Raw genomic sequence first — 20,789 nt, 5'->3', positions numbered from 1 at the left:
TGTTTATTAATATGTATACATTACTTGTAAATCAATTCTATACCATGGTCATAATATAAGATATAATTGAAAGTTACTTATATGAATCCGGATGGTGGTTAAATAACAATTTTGTGGCCAGTTATGAGATTCAATAAAAGTGTGCTATAAAAAAACCCCATATAATATGTATTTGACATACGAAGAGGATATATACGTGTGTGTACATCTGCACAGGTATGAAAATAATATTTTCATCCCAGAATTTGTCCAGCTGAGACAAGCTGGTCCAAGTCTATTGAATGGGGCCAAAGTTAGTATGATGATAACCAGAGGTATGTCAGGATCTCTGGGCTGAAAAAAGAGCTTTCCAGGGCAAATGCTTAGAAAGGTCTGAAAGAGGAAGATGTGTGATAAGCATCATGTAGTCATAGACCAGGAATATCACCAGGTAGTCAAAGGCACAGGTTTGGTCAGAAGTCCCTCAGGAATTATTTCCATTTCCTCTTTACGCTGGCTGGATAAATTTTCTATTATCTTTCATGTGTACTGTACCTTGGGCAAGTAAATGCACAACTTAAGTTTGTTTAATTGATAAAGCTTGCTTTCATGAAGTCAGTTTTCATTAGGCTAACACACAGAACAATTGTTGGGGTATAAATTGCAATATTGCTATTCCAACCACCAACAAATAAACTTTCATGAAATAATTTTCAGGGACGGCTTCCAGTGCGATGGATGGCAATTGAGTCTTTGAATTACAGTGTTTACACCACAAACAGTGATGTGTAAGTATGTGTTTAAATGGTCTTTTTTTAAATAAAGAAATATTTTTCAATATCAAGGGAAGTCTTACAGCCAGGATGAGACATTCACTCTTGACTCAAAACACCCAGTAGCTATGTCAGCATAAGTGAGCAGCAGAAGCAAAAATAAAACCCACAACAAAAAGTTACTTTCATTTCATCATCAGTGTCTGAATAAGTGCTATTTTCACAAGCTAATTGGATTTGAACCACTGCTGTAGTTATAGTTCTCATTTGAAATCAGAAAGCTGATGGATACTAGGGAAATCTAGAGAAACTCAGTACCTTAGGAAATTTAAAGAGATATTTGGCAAACCAAATCTGTAATAGCAGCATTTACTGAGAGCTCACCGTCTAGTAAAGGTCTCTTGTTGGTGGACTGACAGTCAATTGATTTTGCTAAAGATCTCAGTCCTGCTTTCTGATTCTACAAACACTGTCACGGAATCACAAAATGGTCAGGGTTGGAAGGGACCTCTGGAGATCATATAGTCCAGGGGTCCTCAAACTACAGCCTGCAGGCTGGATACAGCCCCCCAGAGTCCTCTGTCTGCCCCCAGTATTTACAGAACCCACCACCAGGGGTCAGGGGTTGGGGGTGGGGGGGGTGGGGGGGGGGGTGGGGGGGTGGTGACACCAAGCAGCTGCAGATGACTACCTGCCACTGCATCCACACCAGCCCCCTGGTTAAACAGTTTGAGGACCCCTGATATAGTCCAACCCCCTGCTAAAGCAGGTTCACCTGGAGCAGGTTGCACAGAATTGAATCCAGGTGGGTTTTGAATGTCTCCAGAGAAGGAGACTCCACAGCCTGTCTGGGCAGCCTATCCCAGCTCTCTCTCACCCTCAAGGTAAAGAAGTTCTTCCTCATACTCAGATGGAACTCCCTGTGCTGCAGTTTCTGCCTGTTACCCCTTGTCCTGTCACTGGGCACCACTGAAAGGAGCCTGGCCCCATCCTCTTGACACTCGCCCTTGAGATATTTGTATGGATGGATAAGATCCCCTCTCAGCCTTCCCTTCTCCTGGGGAAACAGGCCCAGCTCTCTCAGCCTGTCCTCACAAGGGAGATGCTCCAGTCACCTCATCATCTTCATAGCCCTCCGCTGGACCCTCTCCAGCAGTTCCCTGTCTCTCTCGAACTGGGGAGCCCAGCACTGGGCACAGCACTCCAGATGGGGCTTCACCAGGACAGGGCAGAGGGGAGGATCACCTCCCTCCACCTGCTGGCCATGCTCCTCCCAATGCCCCCCAGGATCCCACTGGCTCTATTGGCCACCAGGGCACACTGCTGGCCCATGGGCACCTCGCTGTCCACCTGCACTCCCGGGTCCTGCTCCACAGAGCTGCCTTCCAGCAGGTCACATCCCAGCCTCTGCTGGTGCACGGGGTTGTTCCTCTCAAGGTGCAGGACCCTCCACTTGCCTTTGTTGGACTTCATCAGGTTCCTCCCCACCCAACTCCCCAGCCTGTCCAGGTCTCGCTGGATGGCAGCGCAGCCTTCTGGTCTGTCAGCCACTCCTCCCAGCTTTGTATCATCTACAGACCTGCTGGGGGTGCGCTCTGCCCCTTCATCCAGGCCATGCATGAATAAGTTGAACAACCCTGGACCCAGCACTGACCCCTGGGAACACTGCGAGCTACTGGCCTCCAGCCAGACTCTGTGCCATGGATCACAACCCTCTGAGCTCTGCCATTCATCCAGTTCTCAATGCTCCTCACTGTCCCCTCATCTAACTCACACTGCCTGAGCTTGCCTATGAGGATGTTGTGGGAGACAGTGTCAACAGGTTTTCTGAAGTCAAGGTAGACAACATCCACTGCTCTCCCCTTATCTACCCAGACAGTCTTTCTCACAGAAGGTTATCAGGTTGGCCAGGCATGACTTCCCCTTGGTGAATCCATGTGACTGTTCCTGATAACCTTCTTTTCCTTCCCATACTTGAAGATGACATCTAGGATGAACTATTCCATCACCTTTCCAGGGATGGAGGTGGAGCTGACTGACCTGTAGCTTCCTGGGTCCTCATTCTTGCCATTTTTGATGACTGGAGTGACATCAGCTTTCCTCCAGTCCTCAGGCACTTCTCCTGTCCTATCTGATGTTCCAAAGATGATGGTGAGTGGCTTGGCAATAACATCTGCCAGCTTCTTCAGCACTTGGGGGTGAATCTCACTGGAGCCAGTGGATTTGTGGCTGTCAGGTTTGCCTAAATCACACCATTATCCTCCTCAACCAAGGGAAAATCTTCCTTTTCCTAGACCTTCTCTCATGCCTTCAGGGTCTGGGATTTCTGAGAGGTGATTTTGGCAATAAAGACTGAAGCAAAGAAGGCACTCAGTAACTCCACCTTCTCTGTGTCCTTTGTCACCAGGGCACTAACCTCATTCAACCTCCCTAGTCATGCTTTTGCTACTGAAGTACTTGCAGAAGCTCTTCTTGTTGCCCTTGACATCCATCACCAAATTTAGTTCCAAATGGCCCTTAGCCTTCCTCATTGCAACCCCTGCATATTCTGACAGCATTCCTGTATTCCTCTCCAGTGGCCTGACCCTTTTTACACATTCTGTAAACTTCCTTCTTCTGTTTGAGTTTTGCCAGAATCTCTTTGCTCCTCCATGCAGGCCTCCTGCCCCTTTTGCTTGACTTCTTACTCATGGGGATGCACTGATCTTGAAACTGGAGGAAGTGATGCTTGAATATTAGCCAGCTCTCTCGGACACCCCTCTATCTTCTAGGGCCCTAACCCATGGAATTCCTCCAAGGAAGTCCTTGAAGAGCCAAAGTTAGCTTTCCTGAAGCCCAGGGTTGCAGTCCTATTTAGTGTCCTACTACCTCTGCACAGGATCCTGAACTCCACCACCCTGTGGTCACTGCAGCCAGGGCTGCCCTCAGCCTTCACGTCCCCAGCCAGCCTTTCTTTCTTTGTGAGTACAAGGTCCAGCAGCGCACCTCGCCTCATTGGCTCCTCCACTACCTGCAGCAAAAACTTATCATCAACGCTCTGCAGGAATCTCCTGGACTGTGTGAGCCCAGCTGTGCTGTCTTTCCAGCAGGTATTGGCGTGGCTGAAGGCCCCCATGAGAGCCAGGGCCTGTGATGGTGAGGGTACCTCCAGCTGTCTGTAGGAGGCCTCATCGATTCCCTCTTCTGATCGGGCGGCCTGTAGTGAGGACCCCCAACAGCGTCACCCATGTTGGCTTGCCCCTGAATCCCTACCCGTAAGCTCTCAGCGGGCTCTGCACCCACCCCTAGGCAGAGCTCCATACATTCCTCCTACACACAGAGCTACTCCGCCACCTCGCCTTGCTGGCCTGGCTTTGCTGGAAAGCACACAGCCATCCATGCCAGCATTCCAGCCACACGAGCTACCCCACCGTGTCTCTGTAACTGCAGTGAGATCGTGGCCCTGCGACCGCACACAGATCTCTGATCCTTCCTGTTTATCCCCACGCTGCCGGCCTTGGGGTACCGGCATTTCAGAGAGCTGGTCGAGCCCATGGATTTCCCAGGAGGGGTGCAAGAGGTTCCACCACAGCCATGCACACCCTCGAGGTGGTTGGTCTTCTGGTTCTCATCTTGGGAGGCAGCTAAGGGACATGTATCGCTGCTGTAGTTGGCCTGGATTATCCCCCTTTTGGATGTGATAGTGTGAGCGTGGATACTTTGGACCTCTCCCTGCATTATCCTTCAGTTTAAAGCTCCCTCCACCAAGCTGGCCAGCCCAGAGATTCCCTTGCCTCTTCTAGGCAGCAGGATCCCATCCCTCACCAACAGGCTATAGTTAAAGAATGTCCCACTGCCACAGAAGCCAAAACCCTCATGACGACACCCGTTGCAAAGCCAGAAGCTAAAGTTCTTATCATTATGCAAATCTAATAAAAAAGATAGAAAAGAATGACTCACACTAAGGGTCTGTGTTCTTCGAATACTAGCAAAAAATATAATTGAAATTAAAATATGAAATCTTGTTGCATTTTTGTTGCACTCCACAATATCCCTCTGTTGCAGATGGTCATACGGTGTCCTATTATGGGAAATTGTTAGTTTAGGTAAGTACCTGAATTTTTTACTGCACAACTAAACCAATCTGAGCCAAGCCAGCTCATTCACTCAGTCTGTTAAAAAATTATTGCTTTGCAGCATATTTCAATTGTTTCTGTTTCATCCTATTGAATTTTATTTAGCTTCAGTATGCTTGGAAATGCAGTCATCACATTTTCAGGTACAATCCTAAATGAGAAAATCATAATGACCATGTTTCTATTGCAATATAAAAACCTAAGCCATATCTAAATATAAAATCCATCATATCACATGATTTATAGCCTAAGCCAATATGTTATGTTTGGTGGCTTTTCCTCAGCCTTCCTAGATTTTAAATGAAGACTTACATTTTAATGCCCTTTTTTTTTTTTTCTTTTTTTTTGGTGGCACAGAGTGGTGGTGGGAGGTTAACAACTCCTACTCCAACTATTATCAAAGAAAATTTTTGAACAGTAATCTTCAAACAAAATTTAGATTTCATTTCTGCATACACTACTATTCATCATGTATATGATACAGCCTCACACCGTTCATACCCTTTGTGATTTGCCTCAGCATGCCCACAGTCTGCTGGCGAAGACGCATACTGACGGAGATGTATATTGCATACCGGACTAATTGTGAACTCTTGCTTTCTAAATTGTTCCCATCTTTCCTTACTAAATGGGTTTGCACTAGATATGGATGGGAACTAACAGATTGCAGCATGGAAAATCAAGATTCTAAGCAACCAAATATTTGCAAAAAGGGGCAAAATCAGCTGGACAGTAATACTGGATCTTACCAATGCCATGCTAACAAAGGAATGACCTGCCTATTGCTGTCAAAGGCATTGCAAAAGCAGTTTAAGTACAATCAGATGCAGGCCCTCAGAGCTGTAGAGAAATGTAGGCCAGCCTCACAGATGGTAAAAGTTTATGCTTGGTTTTATTTTTCTCTTCAATACTGTGCACTAAACAGTGTGGAAACATTAACAACAAAAACGTAGCTGCAAAAGATTCCCTAAAGTTAGACTAATTTACCTGTTATTAAGTCAGTAATTTTTTTTTCATTTCTGCTATGAAATTAAACTTTGTTTTATTAAAAACGCCTTGTATTCATGACAATGGTTAAACACTGCTTTAGGTGGAACACCATATTGTGGAATGACATGTGCAGAACTCTATGAAAAACTGCCTCAAGGGTACAGACTGGAAAAGCCTCTCAACTGTGATGACGAAGTGTAAGTAACTGCCTCGGCCAAAAAAACTGAAACAGCGTAACACAACGTCTGCTATTGGAAATATATGATGTCTACAAGAGACAAATAAAATAAACAGTTTTTCAGGAAAACATAAAAATTACATTTTAAAAAGCCCCAACATTTTAAAAAGGGTGCACAAGTGGAAATAATTACTTCAGTCCTTTTGTACACAGCATGCACTGTTATTTGCCATGAACTCTTTCCCAGGCTCTTTGCCTCTGCCAGATACCCTGTTCTTTACACAACATGGCTGAGCTTTAGCTGAAAGAGACCTTTTCAATTATTCCAGAGAAAAACAAAATTCTTTTCAGGCAGCGACCAGCTGTGGAAAATGTAACTCCAGCTATGCATAAATCCCTTTTCCTTTGAAAAATATATGTACACAGTCTTCGAATAAACATGAATTTGTAGCTTTAACCTATGTATCTAAACTGTCAAATGTTGGTGTTCGACTTTTAAAGGTATGACTTAATGAGACAGTGCTGGAGAGAGAAACCATATGAAAGACCATCATTTGCTCAGATATTGGTGTCACTGAACAGGATGTTAGAAGAAAGGAAGGTAAGAAAGGATCCCTAGAAAAGATGTAGGCCATGAATAACATAATAACCTAATATCTCTTAGGACTCCTGAAGTAATACACCTTGCATCACACTCTTTCTGTTTATTTCCTTTCCAGACCTATGTGAATACTACCTTATACGAGAAGTTTACTTATGCAGGCATTGATTGCTCCGCTGAAGAAGCTGCTTAAGACAGGAGAAATCTTCATTCATCAATTATGTATTGAAAAAACACAGAGCTCTATCTGCTGGAGCCCAAAATATCATGTGCTGTGTAGAACTGTGTATAGCTTTAACTGTATATAATACAGTAATACTGTCTTACTACAGATATGTATGTGTACATCACCCTGTAACCTCTGCCTCCACAGGCTGTAGAAGTGTATATACTGTGCAGAGTAGGAATAGACTGAAGTCATGACATCTGCTGTTTCATATGCAGGGCTTTCTTTTTTTCTTAGTCATGTAGATATGGTGTATACATACATATTGTAATGCATTAGGTTTTGCCATCTTAAATATTTTTGATACTTTCCAAGAGCTACTTATAGCAAAGTGGGGATCTTATAGCAGTATTTCCAAGAGCTACTGATAGCAAAGTGGGGATATTATAGCAGTATTTCATAGACATTTCATTGTGCTTCAAACAAAAATGCTGAGCTCAATGCAACAGTTGGAGTTGCAAGCAGATGTCAATCCAGTATGTTTACCAAGGATAATTAAGATTCTTATTTGAATATTAAAGTGAGCTAGTCGAAACAAGCTGGTCAAAAATTCTATTTCTCTTTCATTGTCCGCTTTAAAAATCAGTGTTTGCCTGTATGCAAAATAATAATATATTTTGAAGTGTTTAGTGCTATCAAAGGCTGCCATACAGCAATTAGCATGAAGCATAGGGTTGAGGAATATACTACATATTGTAAAACACATTTTTACAATTAACCTGGATATACATGAGGCTTATTTGATTTGTATTTCTATTAATAATTTCACTGCATAATTATAAATTACTGCCTATAATATACAATCAGGGTTTACTTACTTCTGCTTATTTTATCACTCAGGAGTCTGTAGTGTGGTATGGCTTTTTAAAAATGCTGTACTGAAATGCTTCAAAACAATGATATTTGGCCTGCCAGAAAGATCTTCTAGTCCTTAGATAGACAAACAGGGGCAGATTGACCTGAGCATTGGGTATCTTCAACCATATGGGATCCTGTGGATTTACCCTATTCAGACTTCACATACCAGCTAACCTCGTGCTTCACATATACGTTCCCTGTCATCTTTCCACAATTCACTAGCTCATAACTGACCATCAGACCACAGTGACTTTCTAGCTGGGTGGATCATGTCACCCCACAAGACCTGCAGGAAGATGCTAGACAAAGAAAGAGGAAGAGGTTTCCCCTTCTGACACTTAGTTTGCAGGTGTGTATATGGTTGGTTACAAGGTAAGGATAGCACAGCAGAGTATAGAGTAACATTACTGACAGCACCAGGCTGACTTAAATAGGAGAAGCACCAAGTCTTATTAAAAGGCAGTAAGTCAACAAGCAGAAATTTGTGCATTCATGCTTTCTCCTTGCTGTACATTTTAAGCTTCAGAAGCAGACACAGTGAAATTTTCCCATTAGATTTTCCTTTAGGTATCACTAGCAGGAATTGTCACTGCATTTTATGCATTTGCTGGTGTGCATTCAAGATCAGAAAACATAAAATTCTAAGCTTCTGTGAACCCAGATATAACAATATTATTCAGTGGTGGTGTACGGTTCCATAGTTAGAAGTACAGAACAGCAAAGTAGGAAGTTGAAATGTCAGAAACTTTACCATACTCTGTTGGTACACACACCTCCTCCTTCTCTGAATATAATATTTTATTTAATACAGCTGTCATTTAACTATCAAGTAAATTTCATTCTTTTTTGCCATACATGTTAATCTGCCAAAACGTAACACTCTTTTCCTTTTTGAAATTCATTAGAACACAGTAAAGGCAAGTAGTCACATCTTTAAAACAGTTACAAAAAACAGTTAAAACCCAGCTAAAACCAGGCTTCAAACAGTTCATTTTCTGAGAGCAAATAAGTCACTTTCTAAGCTGTGTCCAGTCAAAATTGTGCTTGCACTGAAGAAGTTTAGCAGTGTTGCCTGTACACGCTGAAGAGGTGTTGTATTCTTCAGATGATCCTGTTACTCCAGAGAGTCTAAAGACAGATTTAGAAGAAGTTCATGGTCAGAGACACTAAGAAATATCTAGAAGAACTAGGTTTATAGTGGCCATTCTCCCAGAAACTGAAGTTAAAACTATCCAGCTTTGAAATCACACAATGCTGAAGTCAACATAAGGCATTTTTAAATTCTCTTTCTTTTCACCTAGGTAGTGTAAGATAAATTAAGCTAAGTGACAATAACTCAGCTCTACCACAAGTGACTCAGCCTGGGTTTTAAGCATTGACCAAAGACAGAGCTCTGAGCAAACAGGTATTTCTGTTGAAGAAGTAGGGAGACATCATGTTGGCTCTCCTCCAACTTTTTTTACAGTAAGTTTTAAACCCTGTGTTTCTTAGAGCAGTTGCAGGACTTGAAAGAACTAATAGGAATCAAAAACGTGTCTTCCAGGTCTCAATGACAAAAGCCAATAGAAAGACCAAATACACGTGATCTGCACTAAATACAGCCAAATCCTGTTAAGCTGTACAGGCTGATGGCCTCAATACACGGCTTATGACTGTACTGTTTTTCTGCAGAACAGAATTTATAGATGAAATTTGCATTTGCTTCTATTTATTCCCCTTTAGGGAATTTAGCAAATTCTGGGGTTTAACTTAATTAACTTGTTTTTTTAAGGAAGGGGGGGAAAGTCCTCAAATGTGGAAAAAACCCAAATTGAGGTGGGCAAGAAGAAAAAACTTTCTAACTGGACCTTTAAGAACAAAAGCTTTATTCCTGATTGAGAGTCTTTGATTTATATTGCTACAAATAGACATCTAAAGAGGTATGTTTCTTCTTATATAGTTATCTGCCAATTTATTAATTCTAATCCTGAAGTATTATAAACTAATTTACACACCTTATATCATAGTCCACAGCTTTACCATCTGGGTTAACAAACATATCACAGAAAACCTGTAGGTTAGCATCAGCCACTGTCACTCTGTTAGTTCCAAGCTGTGGGTTGTGCAACACTGAAGAAAAAAAGTAAATTTAAAGAGCATTTACACAGCAACGATGTTTCCTTACATTATGTAAGTACAGAAAGCAGGACTGGATACCAGGTCAACAGATCCAAACAATTTTGCTCACTGCATATTCAACGCTAAAGGTCTAGCGTGCCACTAGAGTGACTAGTCAAACTGAAGGTCTGGTCATGTGGGGTGACTAGTCACAGCTTTGCAGACCCCTCAGGGACACGAGTTCCAAACTACTACAGGTAGGAAGCCATAAACAGCAATATAGTTTCCTATTAACTGAACCAAACTTTTTATGTTGCTTATACTGTCTTGCAGTCCAGAGTATATGCACCATAGCATCCATCAAAAGGCAGTTATTTAATTAATGTCTTCATGAAGCCTTTCAGTTTCTCCATTCTCCCATCTTGAACATGAAGCTGCAAAGTTTCTGTTACTATTTCAATGCAAGTTTGCCAGATATGTTTTACCTAAATTTCCAGACAGTTTCTCTAACAGACTCAGGAACATATAACTAATACTCCGTGTTGATATTTGCCACATAATTTACCAGACATTAGTAAGTAAACCTAAGAGGTTTATACCAAGCCATTTGCAGAAAGCTATGACTCTACATTAAGCCAAAAGGACTCAGAAAGCACAACCGAGATACTGCATTATGTAAAACTTCTGAGAACGTCATTCCTACATTTGCAATCTGACATCTAGCAGACCCAACTATTCTCTCACAACAGCTGCAGTGTTTTTCCATGCTACCAGGAACTGTCAAAAAGAGAAGCTGAAAACTGAGCAGTTTTTGCAGCAACTAGCAATGGCAAAATCAAATCAGTACCCTCATTCCTTCTCTCAATTTTATTTTTCCATTTTCTTTTGGGACTTTAGTATGGAAAGAAGCAGATCCCACCTACAGGTCCCACCTATGCAGAGATGACAAACTGTACATCATTCCCTCCTAAGACAAGGTTTTAATTTAAAAAAAATAAAACAGTGAATGGGAGACAGAAAGTTGTAGTATACTCTAGTATGTTCTCCCTGAGGGAAATATTTAATGTAGCTTCTGAGTATTTAAGGTGTCTCTCAGAAAAGAATAAGGTTCACTTGGAAGTCAGTGCAAGGCCACAAAATGAACATTTTTCTACAGTCTTCCCATATGATTTTATTGACACCAGCTTTGCTCAACTTATGGCTTATTCAGAGAAAACAGACTTTACTAACCAGCCACATTCCCAAAAGAACAGCTGACTGTATCTCAGCTGAACCTTGTGCAAAAAAAGTTTTGTACTCTGATCTTGTTCACTTTTGATGTGATTTAACAGATTCCACAAGATTGAATGCCAAGATTACCCACCTTTTTGTTCCAATACTCTACCAGAATGATGCATTCCTCATTACCTCTGTGTTCATTACCTGAAGCAGCAACAGTGTATACTTCACCACACCTAAGGCAGACTCTTTTGAAAGCTAAAAAAAACAATAAACAGAGCATCATTCCTAGCTGACTTGCTATAAAGCTAAAAAATGCTGAATTGAAGTATAAAAAGTTACATAAACAGTACTTGTGAGAGCAGAGTATCGATACATAAGCAGCCTCCCAAAATTAGCGATGTATTAAAAAAAAAGGTTCTTCTATAGCACAGTAAGAAAGTTAAGTTTACCTTCAACTTTTCATTTCAACAAACATTTTCATAGAATCCTAGAATGGTTTAGGTTGGAAAAGACTTTTAAATCACCAAGTCCAGCTGTTAACCATGTCCTTAAGTGCCACACTTACATGTCTGTTAAACAGCTCCAGGGATGGTGACTCAACCCCTTCCCTGGGCAGCCTGTTCCAATGCTCGACCACCCTTTTGGTGAAGAAATTTTCCTAATATCCAACCTAAACTTCCCCTGGTGCAACTTGAGGCTACTTCCTCTTGTGCTGTCGCTTGTTACTTGGGAGAAAAGACAGACCCCCAGGTGCCTACAGCCTCCTTTTGGGGAGTTGCAGAGAGCAAGAAGGTTCCTCTCATGGCTGAAATAAGCCCATTTATAAGCTAAAGTGGACAACTGACATCTCCTTTCCCCCTTTTTTACTGCTTTCTTCCTTTGACTTTATGGATCCAGTGTCACTGGAAAATCTGATGTTACTAAGTCACCCTGAAGTCAGGAAAACATATTTTTTAGCATTTCTTCTCAATTTTACATTTCCAGTTAATATTTTAAGCCAGTATTTATAAATTAAAATATCATTTTATTTCATTATAAGTTTCTACAAAGAGTAGCTATAGAGGTTTTCCTTGGTTGAATAAAAAAAGTGGTCTTCTGCTCAAAGTTATGTGAGATATCAAGACTATTTTTTTAACTTCTTTTTTCTTAGAAAAGGTTCAGTCCTTCAGCAAGCACTAGCAATGCAGTCATGATTTAAGTCACACTCTCCATCTGGCATTTGTTTCAGGCAGTACTTCACTCAGAGCATAAACTAAGGACCCAATGAATTAGTCTGATAAAAATGAGGTTATTTTTAGGAACTTATAGCCTTCATTAACAATGCATGTGGAAGTTTTGCTTATCACAATATGCTTATTTTTAAATCAAGCATAGAATTTTAAATCATCACATTCAAAAATCCGTCAATAAGTTAAGTTAACCATAGCACTGTCGCACCCAAATAGATCCAGTTACAAAGATGCATAGAGTGTATCAAACAAGAAATGATAAGTCTATACCACATTTTTTCCCCAAGGAAGATCCTTTAAGAGCAGCATTTAAATGTGTGCTACTACCAAGAGAAAGGTAATTTTGCACAAAGGGAACAAAGGCTGTGTGTGTAGTTATCACAGCCTAGTCTCACCGTTATTGGGGCATGCATTATACCATTTAGGAAGCAAGAAGGTACATAATGGAGATAGGAAGCGTGAGGTAATCCAGATGTAATACTACAGAAAAATATTAATAATCAAACTGAGAGAAGCCATACTATTTGACATTCTTAATTAGAAAGCAAAACTCAGATCATGTAGTTTGTCCGACTCCAGGGAGCTTCAGTGAACTCTGCTTTCTCAAAAACAACCAAAAACCCAAAACAAACAAAAAACCCCACCAAAACCCCAACAAACAAAAAAACACCAAAACCAACCCAAAACCAAAAAAGGCAAGGATAGAGTAAATTTTCTGAGAAGAGAACCTTGTGATATTTGGCCATTCAATACTGCAAAGCAAAGCTGGCATTAACAAACCAAAGTATGCCTCTGTTAACCTTGTGACAAGTTCCTTGACAGCCCTTTGACTTGTAAGGGTACCTTCCTTGATGCCAAATAAAGCCTGTCATCACATATCCTCTGCCAGTACACATGGTAGGAAGTTTTAAGGGAAAATAACCAATGCACAAGCATGTGTTGACTGAAAAACTAGTACTTAATTCTCCCATCAAAACTCCTTTGATTAACAATTTATATGTTCAATTGCTTATATTTGTGTAGTGGCTGCTAGAATAATCAAGGAAAACGAAAATACATTATGAGTAACAACTTGAGTAAAGCATGACAGAAACAAAATAATTTTTAAAAAAAAGTTATCCTGGTGTATCACATTACCAAAATACTATTTGAAATTAATTGCTATTAAAAAATACTTCTGTTCACAATCATATATCCAAGTTCTGTTGCAGTAACTCTGCAGCACCTTGCATGGCAAAGGGTAGTCCTTTTGAATGAACCAACAGAAAGTCAACAAAGAATTGTTGTTGCAACATTTCCCTTCAGCATTATGTGCTGTTGACCACTGCTGGTTTCAATGGCCTGAACTTCAAGCAAATTTAGAGGCTGAAACACACAGAAGATACAGACTGAATCTAAACTCTAATAGTAAGATTTATTATTAAATTATATTAATCTGAAACATGGGTATTTCACAGCTTCTTTGTTAAACTAGGGTAAAAGTAAACTAATGCGCTGAAGCAAATCTGGAATATCAAGAAACACATTAAGTTTTCACTCCTTCCAATAGAGTTTATGCAAAGTGTTCTCTGGTATTTTTGAGATCATACATCAGTTTGAAGACACTAGAATAAAGCAGCTACACGAGTCAAGTGAAAAGCCGTTTTCAGATTGTAGTGACTATGATTTTGAAACACCTATTTGCCTGCCTTCCCTGTTCCCTTTCCCCTTCCCCACAAAAAATCATGGTAGCAAGAAGAAAAATCAAGGAAATCCACCATTCTAACTTCATCTGTCAATGCAATCAGTAAGTATCTTGAAGTATTGCTTTGCATTTTTAAAGGCAGGAAAGCTACAGATCTTAGAAATAAATTTTTTTTCATGAGGTTCTGGAGCCATCCTTGCAGTCATCCTGCTTACCTTTCCTTGTATCAGTATCTATTATACAGGAGGACACATTTGTACAGCATGAAGTACACTAATTCATTTTACTGTTATTTAGAAAGAATGCATACAGTGGCAGAATAACTCAATTTTATGTGAAGATGTTTTATAGCATCTGTAATGAAAACACATGAATGAAACTAGGAAGCAGTGTTTTATTAACTGCTTGGTAGGTTAATTTGTAAGCATACCTCCAAAGCGATAGTAGAACAACTGGAAGCGAAACACTGTTTAACTAGTATCAAATGCTGTAAATAACTTCTACTCCAGGATCTTTCACATATAAAGGAGAATTTAAAGGGAGAAGAGCACACAATTATCAAATCCCAAGATTTAACAAATTGTTTTAGAGGGTCTGAATGTTTCAGACTAGAAACTTAACAGTGGATACGGTACTAAAAGGAAACTCACCATATTTTTTTATTATTATTTTAATTTTTATTTTGATTTTTTCAACTTGTTTATCAAAAGACTTTCCACAAAACAAATGTTTTTCACAGTTTTGGTCAAAACTGTACATGTTCAAATAACTTGACACCAAGTACTTGTCCCCTTTCCACTACAGCTACCAAGACTTCACATATAACCTTGTATACGTGCACAAGCTAAGTGCTCACCATTAGTTAACTCACAGCTAACATTCACAACAAAACAGACACATTCAAGCGATGTCTATCTGAAGCAAAAAGAAACTTTGTTTGTCAAAGCTAAAGATCAAGCTGTCATAACCCTTGGTCCAATGCTTTGAAATCGGGTAGCTGACAATGCAGACATAGTTGATTTCTGTTAAGGAGTTGTAGCAATAAAAGCTTGTACCTTTTTAACGGCAGTTGCAAACTCCATTGCCTCCCAGTGTGCCTGCTGAACTTTTGCATTATGACCCTGCTGTCAAGGTATGCTCTGAAAGGCACCATTTCATTTTTGTTATGTACCTGATACACACATAGGAAAAAACAGAGTTAACATTCAAGCAGTTTCAAATCACAGAGAGATGGTGATGAAGTTAACACACTGCTTCTTAAAACTGAATTTTGCTATGGCATTCAGAGCTCAGCATGCTGTCCCTGGAAGGAAAACACGAAGCTGAAAGAGCTCAGGAGTGGTGGAGGGGGCTTAAAGAGTTGTGCCTACTATTAACATTGACACCTAAAGCACTGTAAAAGCAGAGAAAGCAACAGCCGCTTTGGGTTTCCAAGCACCGTATCTGTCGTCTCTCGGTACGAGCCTGCAGTCCAAACTGACTTTTCAATACTCATTGACCTCAGCTGCCCTGGGCAGCAGCTTACTTCTGCATCAAAACCTACTCTTAAGTACTAAAATATTTGCTACAACTTTTAACAGAAGAGTTGATGAGACATTTGTTCTAATTAATTTCAAAATATTTTGAAAGTTAGATTAAAAGATTCAGCCAGCCTGAAGTTCAACATAAGTCTCCAGATATTAAGTAAAGCTATGCTGATTTTCACTTTATTACAAAGATTATAGCTCATATCCAATTTTGCAGTTTATGCAATTCTTTTCTTCTGTCCAGGAACTTTTGCTTTGGATTCTAATAAACTGAGAACTACATTTCCTCCATGAAGCTATTAAAAACAAGAACAAACTATTTAGACCAACTCTTATAAAGCTATAGACTTCAGTAATATTGTTGTGATCCATTCACTCCAATGTTTCAGGATATTCTGTCAAAAAAAATCACCAGAAAAATTACAATTCCATCAGTATTAAACTGTTGTTTTATATTCACAACAATGAAGCCACAGTGCTTTGAAGCTGAGGCAGTGGTACTCAAAGTTCCTACCTTTTTTGTAAGAAGAACAGGAGACTACTGAAACACATTACTGCCTTTAAAACTTAATTCAGTAAAAGTAAAAAAGGCTACCCCAAGGCACAGAGACATTCAAAGAAATTGTCTGCTTCAGGTACCACACAGATCACCTGTTGTCAAACTAGACCAAAGAATTGTAAATGTTCCTTTATGACTGTCTACTGGTGTTGAAGGCTCAAATATATAACCTTTTACTTACATTTTGGAAAGAGTATTTTAACTCAACTGTATATCACATCCCACCCTCACAGGCTCAGAAAAAAGATCCCTAGCACTGAAAAGGAAGCAAATACCTGCTTATCACTGTCCTTTTGTGCTCCTCTTTCAAATTCACCAAAAATTCTCCAACCTTTCTGTAATGGAGCATCTGATCAGTGCCCCCACTGCGTTTCACTTCCTCAGCGGATGAACTCATCAGAGTTTTTTCACTTTCGCATTTAAGTAAGAAGTTGGACATGGTTACGCATCTTCTGGGTAATCATTGCCTCATTGTCTTATATGCTCTGGCTTTCCTCTGCATTTATTATTACTTCTGTGTAAGATCCTTCGGTTGTAGTTTCATCTTTTGACAAGTGACCAGTACACAAAACAGGCTGTGTTACTCTTCCATTGCTCACAGTCTTCATTAGTAGTGTACTCCTGAACAAATGCTTCCACCAATATATGGGTTTCTGCATTACCTTGCTTCAGAATTCCCTTCTGCATGTCTGCGGTAATAGAAGCAGCTAAAGATGTGTTTCTCCTTACTATAGACAAGGGCATCTTTTTCCTCCAAAACTTTCAATGTATTGGTGTTTGCATTAGCCAAATAAATCTCATTTGCTTTTGGAGAAACATTGCCTAGTTTTTCAGACTTTTTTCAAACCTTTGCTGTTCTGCAAAGTGATCATTTTCTCTGATTTTTCTTCTGTACACCCAAGAATGGCTGCTATAGCATTATCATGTAATTTTTCTGCATATATTACAGCAGCCAGTTCTTCATCCCTGTTCTTGTTTGTACGGTCCCTACTTATTCTTGAAGTTTTGTTAACGCTTGTGATGGCACATCTGTGACAAGATCACATTCATCGTCAGATTCTTGAAGTTTTATTTCAGGTTTCATAGGGGAAGTTTCTTGACCTGTTTATGAATATGCATCTACTCCTAAACAGAGATATCTTTGCATTCCTGTCCTGATTTTCACATGGAAATACTTCTGTTGGCTTACACTGCTGCTTAGCATTTTCATCCTTAAGTGTTACAGAAGAGAGAAAGACTTGCATAACAGTTTTGTAGATTATTATCTTCAAGGACAGTTTCTGGAGATCTGTAATGAGCAATGTATCATTCTAATTAAAAGGCAACAGCCATTATTTGCAGGAAAATGAAACTACATGACAAGTATGTGCCAAAAATGCACTACATTTGTTTTCTTATAAAGCTATAGACTTCAGTAATATTGTTGTGATCCATTCACTCCAATGTTTCAGGATATTCTGTCAAAAAAAATCACCAGAAAAATTACAATTCCATCAGTATTAAACTGTTGTTTTATATTCACAACAATGAAGCCACAGTGCTTTGAAGCTGAGGCAGTGGTACTCAAAGTTCCTACCTTTTTTGTAAGAAGAACAGGAGACTACTGAAACACATTACTGCCTTTAAAACTTAATTCAGTAAAAGTAAAAAAGGCTACCCCAAGGAGAAAGTATCTTACTTTAAGATCATTTTCAAGGGTTAAAGTGTTTGTAATCCTTTCACAGGGATGACAGTACTGTGAGAGTTCCTTCCGTTCCTTGATTTTGTTCTTGACTGAATCTACTACTATTTTAATTCCTTTGGGGGTTTTGTAAATCATCTGCATCTCTTCGAGGAAAGACAGATATTAATTAATTATTAAAAAAATTATTAAAAAAATAAGACATCTTATACTGCAATCTACAGATTTCAGCAGAGGAAAAAGAAATAATCTATTTCAGCATAGGAAGAAGAAATAATCTATTTTATTAATTATGCACAAGACTACAAGTCTTATTGTCCCAAATACCCAATAACATTTCAAGGCAGGCATATTTATAATTGTGCACAAACTTTAAGCAGCCTTGAAAGTCAAATTATCCAGCTGCATATTTAAGCCACTAACCACTGTCTTTTTAACTTTTATAGTCTGCAGACTGCTTACCAAAATTCAGCCTGACCCTTTCTCAGGTCTTAATTACACATCCGAATGTATTACCAGAATGAAAAGGTTATTCTGTCCTGCCATGAAATTTCAAATTACAAATTTAGTGAATCACAAGTGTTGTTGGTATAAGCACAGCTGTGCATATACCAGCATCTGAGAGAGCTTGTTAGTTACTGTCAATGAGATTCTATTTAGTTGTGGTTTCCATTTAAGTCTTAATATGAATTAATACTGTTGAGACTTGATGCTTGAGAAGTTGATGGTGTAACAACTACGAAATTTATGACAGGTGATGTTTCTGATTTTGTGCTTTCCCATTACTCTGTGTGTCTAGTGCTGTTTTCTCACCCCACAGGTTGCTTTCTGCAGTTCTGGAAACTGAAGAATCAGGAATCCCCTTCAGAGAGTCGAAGTAAGATGCAGAAGCTGGTCTGTGTTGTTCATATGAGCATTTAAATGTGTGACAAGATTTCCTAAAACACAGAACAAAAATCATTATGTTATTCTAACCAGAGGAACCCAATAGAAACTTAACAAGTTCCATTGAAGATTGATAACAAATTGCTGAGCTTTCTGGTTTTTTTCCCAAGTTTTGAACTGACAGAGAGAAGCATCTCAACTTATAAGGAAATGTTTAGTACATACACCTAGGTAATAATACAACTTTCTGGTTGTGCAGGGGGAAAAGTAAGCAAATTGACTATATATGTGTACAGCCTTTCCAAGCTTTTATCACATTTTTGCATACTCTTTAATCCTATGTCTGGAGTAGCACCTTATTTTACTATCTAAATAATAAAGCACAGCACATGACTGGAAATCTTACTGTTTTTCCATCCAGTGCTTAAAGAAAGCCATACAGCAGCATATCATAAATACCAAGGAGCAGACAGGAGTCATACATGGCACAGCAAGCATTATGTTTAAAATCTTCTTGGCTTGTTTCTTGAGCTGTGTTTCTTTGAAGCAAATCAGCATTGCCTGACACTACAACAGTAAAGCACACTGCACCACTAGTATGCACTAGTAATGTCCTCGATAAATTGATGTATACAGCAATGGATTATATCTGTGTGATTTGCAAATAAAAATAAGCACTTCTTAATAAAAGGACTAGTTCTGTGAAACCCCAAATTCATTTAGTCGTCGATCAATTGGACAAAAGCAAATCTTCCAGTCTTTCTAGACATCATTTGTATCCATCAGAAAGGGTAATTCTGATAGAAGTTTCATAGGCCCCAGGGACTGTGGAGATGCTACTACTGTGAGTTTATTAGAACCCATTTTTTCACATCTGAGGGGGTTGGGTGGTCTTGAGTATCTATGGAACCATTGATACTACATATTACTAATTTACTGTGTGCAAAACCCATCAAGACTGCTATACTGTATTCTTATTTGATATTTTTTCGAAAAATGCATTGCTTGGATGGTATCTGGTGTCACTGAGATCAGGAACCTGATTATGTGCTCTTGTTGATGACAAAAATGTCTTTGAAGTGATTAAAGATTCCATTGCTTTTTTACATTTCATCTGTTATTAAATACGTCACTAATTCTATTGTTTCAAGAGAAACAAGTGGCATAAAACCAATTTGCAGTTGGCTGTTCTAGAACAATTTAAAATTATTTTTGTGTGACTGCTACAACACACTTGATTGCAGCATTTTACTTCTTTCGCCTGTATAAAGCAATGAAACTCAGAGCTGCCTTCAGTGAGCTAGTCACTCTGTCTTCTATTTTTTTTTAATTTTTACTGCTTTTTACAGCTATCTGTGTATCCTAGTTTTGCTGTAGTTTGTATAGATCTAAACCCTGCCCACTTTCTCCTAGATCTTAACTTTAGTAAGTGTAATTTCTTCTAATATGCAGTACTGATCAGATCTTTTGTTTTTAGCAATGTGTCATTTTTAAATAGTGACTAATTCTCAGTCATTTGGAACTTACGATAGTTCCAAACCACATAAAAAGCTACTTCTATCTATAAAGGTGAAACTCCATTTGTGTACTTCTATTATTTTCAGACACATCCTCATAAACATTCATAAATTTGGCTCTTGAATCTGAAAACTGTAAGAAGTAGTAACAATCCAGTATTACACAAGGAAAACCTTATATTTAAGCAATAACTTTTTATTTCACCTTTTATGATCCTATATACAAATTCACAATAAACAGGTAAACCTTTTAGGAAAATTTCTTTCCTTACAGTTTGGTTTATAGGAAGGCGTTTTCTTATTAGCCTTTTGTTAGAAAATGAAATGAGATTGGTATATTTTTCTAGCTGTTCAGAAATAGAAGCAAGCTAATTTATTCACCAGAGGTACAGAAAGCATATACTTCTGTTTCATTCATGAATCAGTATGGATAGAAAACATACAATCTCAGAGGCCAAATTTTACACACAAATGCATGTCTCTCATTCAGATCAATAGAAACTTAACTTCATATATTTGTGAATATATTTAACATTTTGCAGCAGTTATAAAGTAGTAATGAAATGTACCTGGTGGTAGGAAACCAAGAAATACACAAACTAAACCATTCTTAAATGTTTTGGTATAGAAGCATGTTTTCAGATTCAAAGTACTTATTTGCATTACTATT

The 20,789-nt window shown here is 39.0% G+C and overlaps 1 protein-coding gene across 1 annotated transcript in view; it reads left to right on the top strand.

The window, feature by feature from the left end:
* The window catches only part of TEK (TEK receptor tyrosine kinase), a 43,858-nt gene extending 36,458 nt beyond the window's left edge, over nucleotides 1-7,400 (top strand). The window contains exons 19-23 of the mRNA XM_080372684.1: nucleotides 697-767; nucleotides 4,797-4,837; nucleotides 5,958-6,054; nucleotides 6,537-6,636; nucleotides 6,755-7,400. Of these exons, the coding sequence (XP_080228810.1) occupies nucleotides 697-767; nucleotides 4,797-4,837; nucleotides 5,958-6,054; nucleotides 6,537-6,636; nucleotides 6,755-6,829 (384 nt within the window). The 3' untranslated portion in view covers nucleotides 6,830-7,400. The remainder of the gene's footprint in view (nucleotides 1-696; nucleotides 768-4,796; nucleotides 4,838-5,957; nucleotides 6,055-6,536; nucleotides 6,637-6,754) is intronic.
* The last annotated feature ends 13,389 nt before the right edge of the window (nucleotides 7,401-20,789 follow it).

This window comes from Falco punctatus (assembly GCF_963210335.1).
Source record: "Falco punctatus genome assembly, chromosome: Z".
Lineage (NCBI taxonomy): Eukaryota > Metazoa > Chordata > Aves > Falconiformes > Falconidae > Falco > Falco punctatus.
Note: the sequence above shows the minus strand (reverse complement) of the source record. Positions and strands in the feature narration are given on the sequence as shown.